The sequence below is a fragment of the Vicia villosa genome, linkage group LG5 (assembly GCF_029867415.1).
Source record: "Vicia villosa cultivar HV-30 ecotype Madison, WI linkage group LG5, Vvil1.0, whole genome shotgun sequence".
NCBI lineage: Eukaryota > Viridiplantae > Streptophyta > Magnoliopsida > Fabales > Fabaceae > Vicia > Vicia villosa.
The window spans coordinates 158,960,528-158,976,206 of NC_081184.1; the positions used below are offsets into that span (position 1 = coordinate 158,960,528).

Consider the following 15,679-nt stretch of genomic DNA (forward strand, 5'->3'; position numbering starts at 1 on the left):
GTCATGTTCTTGGTACGGGAACCTATCTGGGACTTTCGTCCCTAATAGGTCGGAGTAAGAAGGCCATTTTGTTTATGTGAAGGATATTATTTGGAAGAAGATTGATTCGTGGAGAGGTTGACCGATATCTAAAGCAGGGAAGGAAGTGATGATTAAATCGGTGCTTCAATCTATTCCTACCTATGTTACGAGTCTCTTCATTCTTCCTGATGGTATTGTATCTGATATTGAGAAAATGCTTAATTCCTTTTGGTGGGGAGGTGGTGGAGATCAAAACTGTATTAGGTGGATGTCGTGGGATAGATTGACAGGTGCTAAGACTGGAAGGGGTTTAGGTTTCCGTGATCTTAAGCCCTTTAATATGGCTATGGTGGCTAAGAGAGGGTGGCATCTATTGTCAAAACCTCAATCATTGTTTTCCAGAATCTATAAAGCAAGGTACTTTCTCAAACGTCGTTCTTTGATGCTAATTTGTGTAATAATCCTAGCTTTGTCTGGAGAAGTATTTGGCATGCTAGGAAGATATTAACTATTGGTTGTAAGTGGAGCATTAGTGATGGAAGGAACATCCCAGTGACGGGTGCACCTTGGATTAGGAGGGAGAACGGGGGAATGTTGAAAGGCCCTCAATGACAAGGTGTGTATGATCTCACTGTTAACGAGCTCTTGTCTACTAACGGGAAATTTTGGAACGTACCATTAATTCAGGATCTGTTTGATTATGTATTTGTGAAGGATATCCTCCAAACTCCTTTAGTTGAAGACGTGTTGGAAGACAAATGGGTTTGGAAAGAGGAGCAGAATGGTTGCTATAGTGTTCGTTCGGGGTATAGATTGTGGATAAAGGGGCATAAAAACACCTTCTTTGGCGGATTTGTAGGGATTGTCTACCCACTAGAACGAGGTTGCATCAATATCATGTTTCTTGCCCGATTGTGTGCCTGTTGTGTGATTATCAAATGGAAGGTTCATAGCATGTCTTCTTCGGGTGTAATACTACTAATCAGAGTTGGCGAACAACAGGTTTGTCTCATATTATTGACTCTCGAATTCATACTTTTCATGATGCTTCTTCTTTGATTCTGGATATATGTAGTCGGGAGGATGTCATGGTGGCGAGGAGAGCCGCTATGTTGATTGACATTCTATGGAGAAACCGTAATAACATAATTTGGAATAATGAGAGTGAGGCGTACTCTAAACTTGGCTTGCATGCTTTTCGTAGTTGGCAAAAGTGGTTTATGGCTCAATAAAGTAGTGATCGAGAGCAAACTTACCAACCTATTTTGAATTAGAATCCGCTGGTGGTTGGTAGATTAAAATGCAATGTATATGCGAGTTTTAATATTATTCGGGGTACCACTAATAGAGGATGGTGTATAAGACACCATTTGGGGAATTTCGTTTATGCTGGGGCCGCTTGAGATTTTGTTTCATACGCAATTCTCGAAGCGGAAGCGTTGGCTCTCAAAGAAGCTATCCAGTTGCTATTGATCTTCATTTAGAGAAAGTTACTTTTGAGAGTGATTCTCATAATACGATTCAAGCTATTCGTATGGATCTTGTTAGCTCCTCCGAATTTAGTTCTATTATCTCTACTATTCGTAATTTATTGTTTAATTGTCCTAACTTTGAGGTAAAGTTTGTAAAGCGCCAAGCAAATTCGGTTGCTCACGCCATAACGAAAGCGGTCGATTCTTAGACTAGGCGTAATTTCTTTCATTTGACACCTCTTTGTATTGAATCTTTACTTACTAATGATATGAGTTGATTTTCCTTGAATAAAAAAAAAACCACAATTAAAATATCCCTTAAGTCAACGTAACTGTTAATTGTGTGGAAATATTATAAATTTGTGATAATTTATTTATTTATTTTTAAAAGATAAAATTCCATCTACTAAACTATTTGAAAAAAATTGCAATGGAGAGAGGCTTAAAAAAGACCTAATTAGTTTTTCCTATTGAAAATCCTCTTGATTAACCCATTGTGGGAAAAAATACTAAGACACACCAGTAGTCAGCTGAGAACTTCTAAAACATACGTAAACATAGGTATAAAAACACTAATAACCAGAACAAATTCGGAATGTTCTGTCTTCCTTTTTTTTTTTGGCAGACATCACAATTCACAACAAAAAGCATAATTCTCAAACTTCCACACTAGTTAACTTCCACTTCCACCCTTTAACACTATAAATCAAATCCAACACACGCACGCAAACAAAAACAAAAACAAATCAATTTTCATTTTCTCTCTCTCTCTCTCTCTCTCTCTCTCTCCGTCCGTGCGATGGCTTTCGGGTTCGGGTCATCCGACGATGTATCCGGTTTCAAATTCCTCTTCCTCATGGCGCTCATCTACGCTCTCATCTCGATGCTTACGTATTCCGTCATCCACATGAAGTTCATCAACCCTCTCCTTATTGATGCCCCTCTCGATCGGTTTTCGGAAGCCAGAGCCATCGAACATGTCAGAATGTTGTCTCAAGAGATCGATGGCCGCCATGTGAGTCTTCTGTAAATCATCACATAATTTATCTCTGGTGTTTTTCATTCAAACTGTGACGGATTTTTCATAGTTATTGGATTATATGATATGAATTGTTTTTTTTAATAGGTCAAAACAATGTAGGATTATAAAAGATTTGTTTTATAAAGTTTCATCGTTACCTAATTAGTCATTTCATGGAAATCAGAAACACGACACCGACACTGATACTTACGATCACAACACTGAGACAGACACACATTCAGAGGTGTTTGTGTTACATTGATGTTGACTTGTATTAGTAATATTGATAATTTATAGGAAGGGCGACCTGGTTTGAAAAAAGCTGCTCTATACATTAAGGGAGAGTTGGAATTAATAAAGGACAGAGCTACCTCTAATGTCAGGTTTGTTACTTTAATTCTTTTTTAAGCAATGTTTACATTTTGCTTTTTCTTTTTCCCTTTTTTATTATTATTTGTCTGTCTTGCAGAATTGAGATTGAAGAGAGTACTGTTAGTGGATCCTTCAATATGAACTTTTTGCGTCATCACATAGCTTTGGGTTACAGAAACCATACTAATATTCTTATGAGGTATATTTGCAATGATGAATTGTTACTTGTGGGGGTCGATTATATACTTATCTTGGATGTAAAAAGTTTTGCTTTGTATTTAAATGTTGTTGTGGATTTCATGTTTATTTTACTGTAGGATATCATCTATAGACTCGAAAGATACTGATCCGTCGGTTTTAGTAAATGCGCATTTTGACGGTCCTCTTGGTTCTCCTGGTGCCGGTGATTGTGGTTCATGTGTTGGTTGGTAGCGACTATATTTGAAGTCTTTGTTGTATTTGAAAGATTTTATTCGGAAAATATATACTCGAGCATACTAAGTCTTGTTTTATTTTCTCCCTTTTCTCAGCGTCAATGCTGGAAATTGCAAGACTAATCGTGGACTCTGGTTCGGCTCTGCGCCGCCCGGTTATTTTCCTTTTTAACGGTGCGGAGGAACTTTTCATGTTGGTAGGATATCTTATCTGTAAATGTTGAGTTGAAGTTACATATATGACTTTTGAATTAAAATTTCGTCTGGAAGAAATGACGATATTGTGATCAGAAAATTTAAATGTACTAGGATCTTTGCTAATGAGGTGTTATTTACTTCTGAATCCTTGATGCTTAAGGGTTCACATGGGTTCATGAAGACAAATAAGTGGCACGACACAATAGGAGCTTTTATAAATGTCGAGGCATCTGGGACCGGAGGGCCTGGTAAACGTGATGTTAAATTTATGTTATGTATAGTACGATATCATAATGTAGGAATTTCCCTGAATAATGTTGTTAATTAACAGATTTAGTGTGCCAGTCTGGACCAAGTTCTTGGCCTTCTAATATTTACGCAGAGGCAGCAATGTACCCTATGGCTACTAGTGCAGCTCAGGTTTTGTCTTTATACCTGTTCAGTACTCGATCGTGCTGTATAGAAATTATTTTCCGTATACGTATACACCGATACAAATCTGAATTCTCTGTTGTAATGTACATTGTGCAGGATGTTTTTCCGATTATTCCTGGAGATACAGATTATAGGATATTTTCTGAAGATTATGGTGATATTCCCGGGCTTGACATTATCTTCCTCCTTGGTGGTTATTTTTATCATACCTCCTATGATACATTGGAACAATTCTTGTATGTACCTTACCTTCTCTAGACAGAATTTTTATAGGACTAGGTTGCCATTTTTTAAAGTATTTTTCCCTCAAGCATGTATTTGATCATTTTGATGTGTTTCTATGTCTCCAGACCCGGAAGCCTCCAAGCCCGCGGAGAAAATTTGCTCCGCATAATCAAGGCTTTTACTAATTCTTCTAAGTTACAAAACAAATATCAAAAAAATTATACTGAAGTTAGAGCTAGCTTATTCAACGAAGAGCAGGCTGTATTCTTTGATTATCTCTCATGGTTTATGGTATGCGGTGAAGTTTGTTTATGATGCACTGATTACTTATAGCAATATAATTTTTAAAATCGGTCTATCTCGCTCTTTTGTTTTCTTATATTTATACTGTCGATTTTCAGATATTTTATTCTAAAAGAGTTGCTAAAGTTCTTCATAGCATTCCTATCTTCTTATTCCTTGTAATGTCTTTTACGCGTGGTCAGTCCCATTCTTGGTTCGCAACTTTAAGTGATTTTGTGAAAGGTAAATCAGTAAAGAGTTACTTTTTGTTACTTCTTTATAAGACATATTCTAAATGTTTTATCTCTATTCTAAGTAAATTTAAATAATTGTATGTTTGACATTTTGAAATTTATTGGATTTGCAGGATTTTTGTTCCATGCAGCAGGGATTATATTGGCAGTTGTTGTGCCTGTTGCGTTTTCCTTGCTGAGATTACTGTTCTCGTCTCATACAATGAATTGGTAACTTCATTTAAATCAGTAGCTAAGGTGTAACAGCTGAAATTCCTTAATGTATGTTTTCGGTTCCCGTGTTAACATAATGGATGAAACACACAGGTTTGCTCATCCATTCTTGGCATTCATGATGTTTATACCTTGCGGACTTGTTGGTCTTATTATTCCAAGAATAATCTGGAGAAACTTTCCTCTTTCTCAAGATGCCGTAATTGTCAAGAGATCTAAAGAGGTATTTCAGTCCATTGAAACATGTTTAATAATTCTAGTGTGATCAAATTTTCAGTGTTTTTATTGGTTCCGTTAATCATTGCGTGAAATATATTGTCGAAGAGAGAGGTTTCTACGTCCAAGCCGCCTAACTTTTGATTTCACATGTAAATTTCAGGCCCTAGCTGATGAAGCAAGGTTTTGGGGAGCATTTGGGTTCTATGCCGTATTAACTTTGGTGCGCAGATTTAATATATAGTCTTAAAGTTCGATCTTTTCGCAGCACGACATGATGTATTCAGTATTCGCTTGTTTTTTTGTTTTTTGGCTAACAAATTTAGTAAACATCAGGCTTATCTTGCAGCTGGGTTGAGTGGAGGTTTCGTGACATTTTTTGCATGTGCTTCTATGCTTCCTTCATGGATATCCTTCTGCTTATCAGTCAAATCATTCGGACGACGTTCATTCAGGTTGATCATAATAACCATCTAATTTTCATTACTGTGTTTTCTTTTTATCATAAACAAATTTTCATGTCTTCATCTTCAGTCTTTCAAGAATCCTTTGCACATTACAATATATCTGACTTGTGCCTCACTGCATTTATATGCATGTTTTCGTGTGGAATCTGTCATTCTAATTTTGCAATAACTTTTCCGTTCACTTCATTTTTTTCACTTTCTAGGTCAACAATGTTTTACATATTGCCTCTAGTTCCGTGCCTTGCATACGCCGTTTACTTTGGCGGCTTTCTTGCTCAGTTTTTGATCGAGAAGATGGGCATGATGGGCTCTCTTCCTCAACCATATGGTTAGTTTTTCTTTTGCTTATAAAAAAATATTCATATTAGCCTAGTAACTAAAGTAATGTATTATACATTCTTGCAGGATACTATGTTCCAGATATTATCGTGGCTGCAGTAATTGGACTCGTAACTGGTTGGTCTGTTGGCCCTCTAATACCCATTTGTAGTCATTGGTTAGCAAGGTCATCGATTGTGCGATTTCTGTTGCATCTCAGTGTGCTTGCATTGGCATTATCATCTCAGTTTTTTCCTTACTCCATGTCTGCTCCTAAGAGAATTGTTTTTCAGCATACTTTCCGAACTGCAGGTATTGATACCCGACTTAATCTAGTGTCGACAATATGATCTTTTCCATTATCATTTTAGTACTTAAATCAAATCTTCTATTTTCTGTTTTTAAATTTCTTACAAATTTGTGTGATTTGGCAGGCTCGAGTCATATAACGGAATCCACTTATGATTTTTCTGTACTAGATTCTAATTCCTTACAATTCTTATTCAAACACTCGCCTGAAGCAGCAGAAATATTGAATGTTACTTCAAAGTTTTCATTTGAGTCCGCATCACAGTCTAAACGCCATGATTGGATGGTAAGTTTCATGCAATTATTACGTGAATATAGTGGTTTATATACTTAGCGCTTATGAGTTCTAGAAATTATTGTGAAGGAATTTCTCTTCGCAGGTACTTTTTCCAGTTTCTTCTCTTTTTTCAAATAGTCTGAAATTCCCCGCAAACGAGGATGCTATTTTGAAGCAGTATCAATTCTTTCCCACATTGTTTGTTCAAAATACATCTTCAAATTCTGAAAAGGGACATAGAAGAGTTCACTTGGAACTTTATTTAGGGTGAGTGGAAAATGGCGATTTCACCGAGCATCGTAAAAAAGCACAATTTATGCTCCAAGTGGTTTCTATTTTCTTAACCTTGTTTTCATGCATGCATGACTTGATTTATATTCCTTTCAGTTCCTTAGAAGAAATCTGGGTTACAGTTCTTAACATAACCGGTCCATTATCCAGTTGGTCGTTTGCAGATAATGTGATTCCAGGTACAAAACCCGTATCATCGATTTTTCTTAGGTTGATAACATTTTTTTCATTGCATAATTTTGTTTGCATGCAATGCACAGGAACCGAAGCGTACAATGGAGGTCCACCATCGTATATACTGCGTCTTAGTGGACCGAGCGACAGGAACTGGTCATTCTGGTTAGAGGTAAAGTTTAATGCTGCATTAGTTTCTTCCTTTTTCACAGTAAAAGCTAAAGTTCTATATTTGGTTGATAATATCAGGCCAACAGTTCTGAAGCATTGAGAGTGGAAGTTTCAGTTTTGGACCAAAAGTTGGTAGATCCTGCAAAGAGATTAAAGAGTGTTTTCCCAAAATGGGTTGATGTAGTAGCTTATTCTAGTTTCATTTCTAGCTATACCTTTTAATAATGAACAGTTTTTGTATAGGATAGTTTTAGTCATAGAAATTGGTAGAATAATTAGTTAATTTAGTTTATATCTTTATTCGATGTTATGGAATATCGTAAATATCTACCAAGTTATGATATTTACAATGCACCAAATATTTATAGTTTTATGAATACGGAGTTATGCAATCGTTAGTTGGTCCAGTGGTTATTGATGTTGGACTTGTTAAGGATGATCACTTTGATCCCTTGCAATTGTGATTGGGAGGGGTTTGAAATCATTTGATACTAGAACGGACCATCGAATGAGATTAAATGTTCAAATAAACTGGATACTGGTGGTAAAAAAAAACGGAGTTTTCATTAAAAATAAAAAGGTATGGAGTTTGGAAGTATAACAATTTTCTTTTTGAAAATCAATTGTTTGAAACTCATTCATTCAAAAAGAAAACTAGGCGAGGTTGCTGGTCTAAGCCATTAGGACATATTTTCCTTGGTTGGTGAATGGTTATGACTTATGTCTGACTTTTGTTTGAGATTTCTCTTGTGTTTGGTGTGTACTTAGGATGGTGCAAAGTGTTCTGTCTTTTTCGGACTTAACAAAAATAAGTTGAAAAAATGCTACAAGAAACGTGAAATTTTTACAAATTATCATACTATTAAGGTAACAAAAAAGAGATAAGGTTGGGTGAGACAAGAGATGAGTCCATAAAGTTTGACTAATTAAAACAATATCAAATAAATATTTATATAAAAAATATTCTCCTTCCCTCTTAAATTATAAATTCTTTTGCAAAACAAATTTATTTTAATGGATTAATAGCATTTTCCCTGTTATGGAGGCGACTTCCTCTTAATCCCTTTAAAAAAAGTGAAATTTCTACTTTTATTATTCCAAGGCTATGTTATTTTTGGACCTTTTACCCTTTGTTTATTTGAAGAGAAGTAGAAAAGAGAAAAAGAGAGGAGAAATGCTCACTTTCTCTTGTTTGGAATGCAATGAAATAGAAAAGAGAGATTTAAAAATGGTGGGGATCCATCACTTTTTTATCTTCTCTCCATAATTAGGATGACATTGAGACCCAAACTCGCAGAGTCCATCCACATTCAAACTCGAGCCAACGAATGAAAACTCGAGTTGACTGAGTTCGGGTGCCACACAATATTTCGGGTGCAGATTTGAGTAGTGTGAAACCCCCACCCGAAACTCGAAATCACACCCGCTTAGACACGATATCCACTGGAACAATAAGCTTCAAAGGTTTTGGGTCTAAGTTCATGATGGCATCATCTTCAGTGTTGTTGTTATTTGAAACCATAGTTCTCTTTGATGATCCTTTCTCGGTCATTTTGGGACATGAATAAGGGTGTGAATAGGTTAGGTCGAGCTAGGCTTTGTCAAGCCTGAGTCTGACCTGTTAAAAATTACAAAGTTTAAGTCTAACCTGTAGTCTATCGTAGGCTTATTTTAGGCCTGAGTCTGACCTTTTCGAAGGCCTGTTTGGCCTATTAGCCTACATAAAAGCCTATTTTTTTTTGAACATTTATAAATAAGCAATTCAACTAATGTTTAAATCGACAAAAAAAATTTAAAATATCAATGAGACTAAATGCTTATTTGCATTTACTTATTCAAGTTTACCTATTAACATAGGTTTTGTGATACTATTTGTTTAAGAGAACTTATGAAAACAACTAATGACATTGCCCATAAGCTTTTTCACCTTATGTTCATAAGTTCTTCATGATAACTAAGATTTATTTTTGTATTTTATTTCAAACTACAAATAAAATATGATAATAATAAATTTATACTTATTTATTTATATAGGTCGGCCTGATAGGCCTAAAATGTTTTTTTATGGTCTGTAACCTAATCTTTTTAACTAAATAGACTTATAAAAAAGCCTAGGCCTTTTCTACTTAAAAAAAAGTCTGGCCTGAGCCTATGTAGGCTAGGCCGTATGTCCCTGTTAGTTAGTTTGGCCCATATATCACATGAATGAGGGTTTTGAAGAAAATAAAGTGGAGCATATGTGTTAGCATAATAGATTGATAGAAACAAGTTGCGAGGGAAAGATGTGTTATTATATGTGGATCATATGAAGAGATTTTTCTCAAATCAAGCACTTCTATGAAATATAGGAGAGAGAAACATTCCTTTTAATGACCGCAAGCAAATGTCAACAGTGCTCTTTTTCTTTTCAGACGTGTACTTGCTTAGTGTGATTACTTTACACTTAAGAAATTTAGGGGCTTTCTTTCTCAATCTCATCATAACTTTTTGTGACATATGTTGGACAAAATGTCCCAAGATCTGTTCTGTTTCTCCATAACTTTTCGCTATCATGAAATCTTCATTACCATTCTTAACACACATGGTTTCGTTTATTTCTCCTATATTTCCTACGTGCATTGACCCTAGACTCGTTGTTATTCTTTACTGATCTTCCAAGTGCTTACGTCTTGAGTTTCTTCAATGACTGTTGCCTTCGTATCAAGCTTCTGAGGTAAAGATCTGAGGATCTATCTAACCAGCTTTTCTTCTTACATCTTTTCTCCCAAAGGAAAAGAATTGTTGGCTATATCATGCAGTCTAATGTTGAAATCAGATATGGATTAATCTTCAATCATACTCATATTTTAAAACTCAGTTGTGAGAAGCTGCAACCTTGATATCCTAACTTTAGACGTGCCTTCGTGAGCAGTATTGAGAATCTCTTAAGCTTCTTTAGCTTCAGTACAAGTGTTGACTGGTCTAAAAATGTACTTGTACACACCATTGAATATGGCCTTTAAAGACTTGTTGTTTCCAAGAGCTTCATCATATTCATCTTAGGACCAATCACCTTTAGGATTCAAGCCCGTTTAACCATCTTGAGAAGTGATCACATGATGTTTCTAACCTTTAATAACAATCTTCCAAGTTTTGTTGTCTATGGATTTTAGAGAAGCAACCATCTTGGCTTTCCAATAGTCATAATTTGTGCCACCCAAAATAGGTGGCATATGGACTAAACCTCTATCCTTACTGTTTTCCATTTGAACATTAAATATATCCCCTGGAGTTCACCCAAAACAGAACAGGGTGCCTACTTTGATGGCAATTGAAATTATGTTCCTGAGGGGACAAATGTCGAACATGGTGTTGGAACAACTAGTCCAACTTCTTACATCAATATTATAGCAAAATATTAGCTTACAGAACCTTGTTTCAAACATTAGAATTGAGTCTCTTTACATAGCAATGCATTATGGACTTTTCTCCTTTGAGTACCAGCATTGAAATATATCTACGATCCAATATTGATTCTAGAAGAGATAGAGGAAAGTTTAATCATATTGGTAAAATTCCAAATAGGTTGAATGGTTAGGAAAAACCAATGCCTAAGCTTGGTCTGGTGTCATACACTATCCACAATCTCGCTTAGTTCTATTCCTTATTGTCATATACAATATGCCAAGTTGTCGAGAACTTTGTGTAATGAGATGAAAATGATTCGCAAAGGTTTTATGTGTCTGTGTGTGGGGGATACAAACTAGACTCACAAACCATGTTTGGTTTAACTACGAGATTTGTTGCTTGCCTGAAATTGATTGATGCATTATGCTCACCTCTTACCAATTCTTTTGATATTATACTCCTCTCTCATACTCATTATCTTCTTAGAAAAATTTTATACACATTTTATTATTTTATTAGTGAGAGAGCGAAAAATTCACACAAGAGATGTGTAGTTGCTGTTTGATTCAGATCATGTTGTGATTGTAAATCAAAAGTCTCATTCTCTTGTAACATTGTAATTACTAAAAAGGTTGCAAGTTGAACATGAGTAAAAGATTGGTGTAATAAGGTCGTGGATTGATCCTATGAACTTTTCTAATTATTCCTTTTCACTCTATTGTCATTTATATTTCACACTTAAATCCCAGCTTCATATCTCTTTTTAAAATTGATTATGTTAAAATCAATATTTTTGTAAAACGTTATCAAAATCCCATATAAGGCAATTCATATTCTTTCTGATGATTCAAGTCACTTTATTAACAAAGACCACAAGAAATATGGATCAAGCTCAACTGTAACGTCACTCATAAAAATTCAACTAATCTCTCTGGATGTGACGAACTTCTCCGGGATGACAATGAAATTTATTTGATAAGTTATGCTTGTCAGCTTGGTTCTTATGATGCCCTTCATGCTAAGGTGCGAGACATGGACCTTAGAAAGAATATGGCTTGACGACAAAGCGATTAAACATGTTAATGTGGAAAATAATACAAAATTTCTAATTGAGACTTGAGATCGAGACAGTGGCAAGTCCAAAGCTTCCATACGTGATAGAAAGAAAATAACTCAGGCTTTATCTAGATTGATGAAATATAACAGAGCGGAATGGAACATAACAAAGCGGAATGAAATATAAATCCCACACTATTGTTTGGTTACTTTATTCAAAATATATTATTCCATCATATACACCTAAAATTGGATGGAACAAAACATATTCCATTCTATCCCATACCACTAATCCAAACATACCCTTAATCAATTGGTTAAAAGTTTTAATTTAACAAAAAAAATACTGATATTTTGTTTTGAGATGTATTATAATTTTTTATATAAAATATTGTTATTTAATTGAATATCTCTTCATTCAATAGTTTTATTTGAATGGCAATAGAAAAGAATTAAAGTGAAAACTCATTTTAATTAATAAAAAACAATAAAACCCAATTTGATTTTGGTTAAAAATATCTCAACTTATTATGGGCTGGGCAGTTAGCAAGTTGGGCCGCATCTGAACAATAGTATAGATTAGGGTTACAGAAGCCGCTATATAATCTCTATTCTACGTTCTTCTTCCTTCAGCTCTTCTGCATCTTGACCTATCAAGCCGTCGTCATGGTACCATTTTATCATTTCTTACATTTTCTTCTGCTAGTTGTTCCGTTTCAAATCTCTGATCTGAATTGCTGTTTTTTTTTTACTATTAGGTTAAGTACTCAAGAGAGCCCGATAATCCCACCAAGTGTAAGTAGCTAGTGATGTGATGTAACGCTTTGGTATCTTATGGTTTTTTATGATTTTGTTATCAATTGTGTTATTTTGTGATATGCAGCCACCAAGGCACGAGGTGCAGATCTTAGAGTTCATTTCAAGGTAATTATTTTTCGTTATTTTGTTTTCTGTTTAATTTTGTAATTGATGAATTAGGTTAGATTTGCTACTGATAGATCAATGGTGTATTTGTCCAATTAGATATTTGTTGTTTTAATTGAACTTTTAGGGTTTAGGATTTTGCACCGATAATTCAAACTATAATTCAATTTAATTGTCTTCACTTCATTGTCTCATTTTTTAGTGATTTTCTTATGATTTAGATTTGCATTTCAACCTGATTGATAAAAGCAGTGGTCTGATTCCTATATGAGCAGTCTTCTCGTAACAATCAGGGATATAAAAACCATTGTTTTTGGGTGAACCTATGTCCTTCTTTGTGATTTTTGTGACCGTAGGTTCAGTAAATGATGGGACATTTTTATCTTTCTTTCATTTATATAGGTTTTAGTTTATCATTGATCTGTAGTCATTGAAAAATTTGGAGTAATTGAAATACCTGATTGACAAAGAGCAGTGGACTGTTTCCTATATAAGCAGCCTTCTCGTAACTATCAGGGATATAAAACTCATTGTTTTTGGGTGAACCTATGGTCTTCTTTGTGATACTTTGTGACTGTAGGTTCAGTAAATGATGGAACAATTTGATCTTTTCTTTTGTTAACATAATTTTGTTTTTTTTGAATTTGAATATCTGTTTTGTAATTTACTTTTCATTAACAATGTTATGGGAAGTTATGTTTATTAGTGAATCAATTATTTATGTTCATTGAAAAACCTGGTTGACAAAAAGCAGTGGTCTGTTTCCTTTATGAGCAGCCTTCTCGTAACTATCAGGGATACAAAACCCATTATTTTTGGGTGAACCTATGGTCTTCTTTGTGATTCTTTGTGACTGTAGGTTCAGTAAATGATGGAACAATTTGATCTTTTCTTTTGTTAATATAGTTTTGTTTTTTGAATTTGATTATGTGTTTTGCAATTTACTTTTCTGAACTTATGTTATTTGGATTTATTGAAAAACCTGATTGACAAAAAGCAGTGGTCTGTTTTATTTATGAGCAGCCTTCTCGTAACTATCAGGGATATAAAACCCATTGTTCTTGGGTGAACCTATGTTCTTCTTTGTGATTCTCTGTGACTGTAGGTTCAGTAAACGATGGAACATTTTGATCTTTATTTTGTTAATATAGTTTGGTTTTTTTGAATTTGATTATTTGCCTTGCAATTTAGTTATCTTCTTTAAAGTTACACCAAGTTTAGTAGTAAAACTTAGCCGTGTTCTGGTTCCTATATGAGCAGTCTTCTTGTAACCTTCAGGGATATAAAACCATTGTTCTTGGGTGTATCTAAGCCGCCTAGCTGCAGGGTTGTTTAATGATCAAATAATTCAAGCTTCATTGTCTAATTGTTAGTAGTTTTTTTTAGTTATTTGATATTAATCTCTTTCAATTGTACATGCAGAACACTAGGGAAACAGCGTTTTCCATCAGGAAGATGCCCTTGATCAAGGCTAAAAGGTACTTGGAAGATGTTCTTGCCCACAAACAAGCCATTCCATTCAGACGTTTTTGCCGTGGTGTTGGGAGGACAGCCCAGGCCAAAAGCAGACACTCCAATGGACAAGGGAGGTGGCCTGCCAAGTCTGCTAAGTTCATCCTTGATTTGCTCAAGAATGCAGAGAGTAATGCCGAAGTATGTTCTCTATCTCTTGTTTGCCCTTTACATTTATTTGCTGTTATGATGGCTCATATGATTGGTAATTGCTTCTTTTCAGGTGAAAGGTTTGGATGTTGATGCACTATATGTTTCCCATATCCAAGTCAACCAAGCACAGAAGCAAAGACGCCGAACATACCGAGCCCATGGAAGAATCAACCCTTACATGTCATCCCCATGCCACATAGAGTTGATTTTATCTGAAAAGGAAGAAGCTGTTAAGAAAGAGGTATTTGCTTCCTTCATTTTTTCTTGCCTATTTTCCTTTTTTTTTTGTGTTTGTGTTAAAATAAATACTCATTGTTGATTGTATATGCAGCCTGAGACCCAGTTGGCTTCTAGCAAGAGGAAGGCTTAAACTCTACCAAGTGGCACTTTGTCTTGAACTCTTGGTTTATGTTAAGAGAACAATTTTGTTGCCATGTTTTATTTTCTTTCATTATTTGTATGAGATATTTGTAGGATAAAGATTTCAAACTGTTAAGGTTATACTGTTTTGAATTATTGAGTCAATTTGGAAACTTTTGTTTTTATCTAATGGCCAATTACATGACATTGTGACCTTTTTTGGCTTTTTAAAAAATTAATCTAGTAGTACTGTAAAAAAATTTACAAAGATTTTTTTTTCATAAAAGCTTCAAATTTTGTTTATAATTATACTTAAAATGTTAATTTAGATAATTTATCATTTTTTTGAGACATTTGTTGGATATCTCAAATTCCAAATATTATTTAATTTTGAAGATTTCATAAAAAATTAAATTAAATACAAATTTATAAGTATATTTCTTTTCATAAATTGTAAACATGGCTAAACACACAAAACGGCTAACATGTTTGAAAACATGAATGCATGAAATCCCTGTCTTTTAATGTTATTGGCTGCACATGTTTTTCCATTTTCTGACCTTTGTTGTACATTGACGATTTATAACATTATAGGCTTAGTAATCAAAAGGTGAGCTACTTGCCAAGGATTACATAGACAGTAGCAACTTTAGAGCCGTACTTTGCATTGACCTCCTACCCAGGTATAACATAGACGCAACCAGGAACAACAGTTAAATGTGGTATTTGCGCAATGTAAATTTGGTAGTTATTTGCTCGTTGGACGAACATGACATGTTTACCAATGCTAAAACATTATAATTTTAACATACTGAAGCAACAAACTTACTATTTTATCACCTTATGGGTTTTCCCAATCAGCTTTCTTTCACCACAGCGCATTGGGCGTCGCTTTTCGATTTGATTCTCAGGTTATAAACTTCTGAGTCTCTTGTATTTTATGCGTTGCCTTTCAAGCCGCTCCACCCTTTACTCTCTTGGAGTTGTTTTGGTGGTCCTTAGAATCTCTTCTATATTTCAGTGGTTTGTTTCTTTGGGCTCCGATAGTTTTCGGTAGCAGTTGTCCTTCTTTTGTTCTCTCCAGACATATTGATCTCAGATTTCTCCAGATTTGAAGTTGAGCTGCTTTTTCAGGTT

The 15,679-nt window shown here is 34.8% G+C and overlaps 2 protein-coding genes and 4 non-coding genes across 7 annotated transcripts; all 6 read left to right on the forward strand.

Moving 5' to 3' along the window:
* Positions 1 to 2,059: 2,059 nt before the first annotated feature.
* LOC131603496 (uncharacterized) lies at positions 2,060 to 7,542 on the forward strand. Of its 2 annotated transcripts, XM_058875812.1 has the most exons (21): positions 2,060 to 2,508; positions 2,812 to 2,897; positions 2,984 to 3,085; positions 3,204 to 3,310; positions 3,417 to 3,517; positions 3,679 to 3,766; positions 3,850 to 3,938; positions 4,050 to 4,189; positions 4,304 to 4,469; positions 4,580 to 4,703; positions 4,828 to 4,924; positions 5,021 to 5,150; positions 5,307 to 5,366; positions 5,480 to 5,598; positions 5,814 to 5,938; positions 6,016 to 6,240; positions 6,363 to 6,523; positions 6,618 to 6,781; positions 6,902 to 6,984; positions 7,066 to 7,151; positions 7,229 to 7,542. In XM_058875812.1, exons 1-21 carry the CDS (start codon positions 2,293 to 2,295, stop codon positions 7,370 to 7,372), a joined length of 2,613 nt encoding a protein of 870 aa, XP_058731795.1. In that variant the 5' UTR covers positions 2,060 to 2,292; the 3' UTR covers positions 7,373 to 7,542. The 2 variants fall into 2 exon arrangements, with proteins under 2 accessions (XP_058731795.1, XP_058731796.1); XM_058875813.1 differs by lacking the exons at positions 2,060 to 2,508; positions 2,812 to 2,897 and having other exon boundaries at positions 2,985 to 3,085; positions 3,204 to 3,314.
* A 4,640-nt stretch (positions 7,543 to 12,182) lies between these two features.
* On the forward strand, positions 12,183 to 14,732 carry LOC131603497 (large ribosomal subunit protein uL22y). The gene is made up of 6 exons (XM_058875814.1): positions 12,183 to 12,262; positions 12,352 to 12,388; positions 12,477 to 12,517; positions 13,940 to 14,170; positions 14,253 to 14,423; positions 14,514 to 14,732. The coding sequence occupies exons 1-6, from the start codon at positions 12,260 to 12,262 to the stop codon at positions 14,550 to 14,552; spliced, it is 522 nt and encodes a 173-aa protein (XP_058731797.1). The 5' UTR covers positions 12,183 to 12,259; the 3' UTR covers positions 14,553 to 14,732.
* On the forward strand, positions 12,760 to 12,896 carry LOC131608485 (small nucleolar RNA snoR74). Its single transcript, XR_009285743.1, has one exon. It is a non-coding gene; the product is annotated as a small nucleolar RNA snoR74 (small nucleolar RNA).
* On the forward strand, positions 12,983 to 13,120 carry LOC131608486 (small nucleolar RNA snoR74). Its single transcript, XR_009285744.1, has one exon. It is a non-coding gene; the product is annotated as a small nucleolar RNA snoR74 (small nucleolar RNA).
* LOC131608487 (small nucleolar RNA snoR74) lies at positions 13,262 to 13,399 on the forward strand. The gene has a single exon (XR_009285745.1). It is a non-coding gene; the product is annotated as a small nucleolar RNA snoR74 (small nucleolar RNA).
* On the forward strand, positions 13,508 to 13,645 carry LOC131608484 (small nucleolar RNA snoR74). The gene has a single exon (XR_009285742.1). It is a non-coding gene; the product is annotated as a small nucleolar RNA snoR74 (small nucleolar RNA).
* Positions 14,733 to 15,679: the final 947 nt, after the last annotated feature.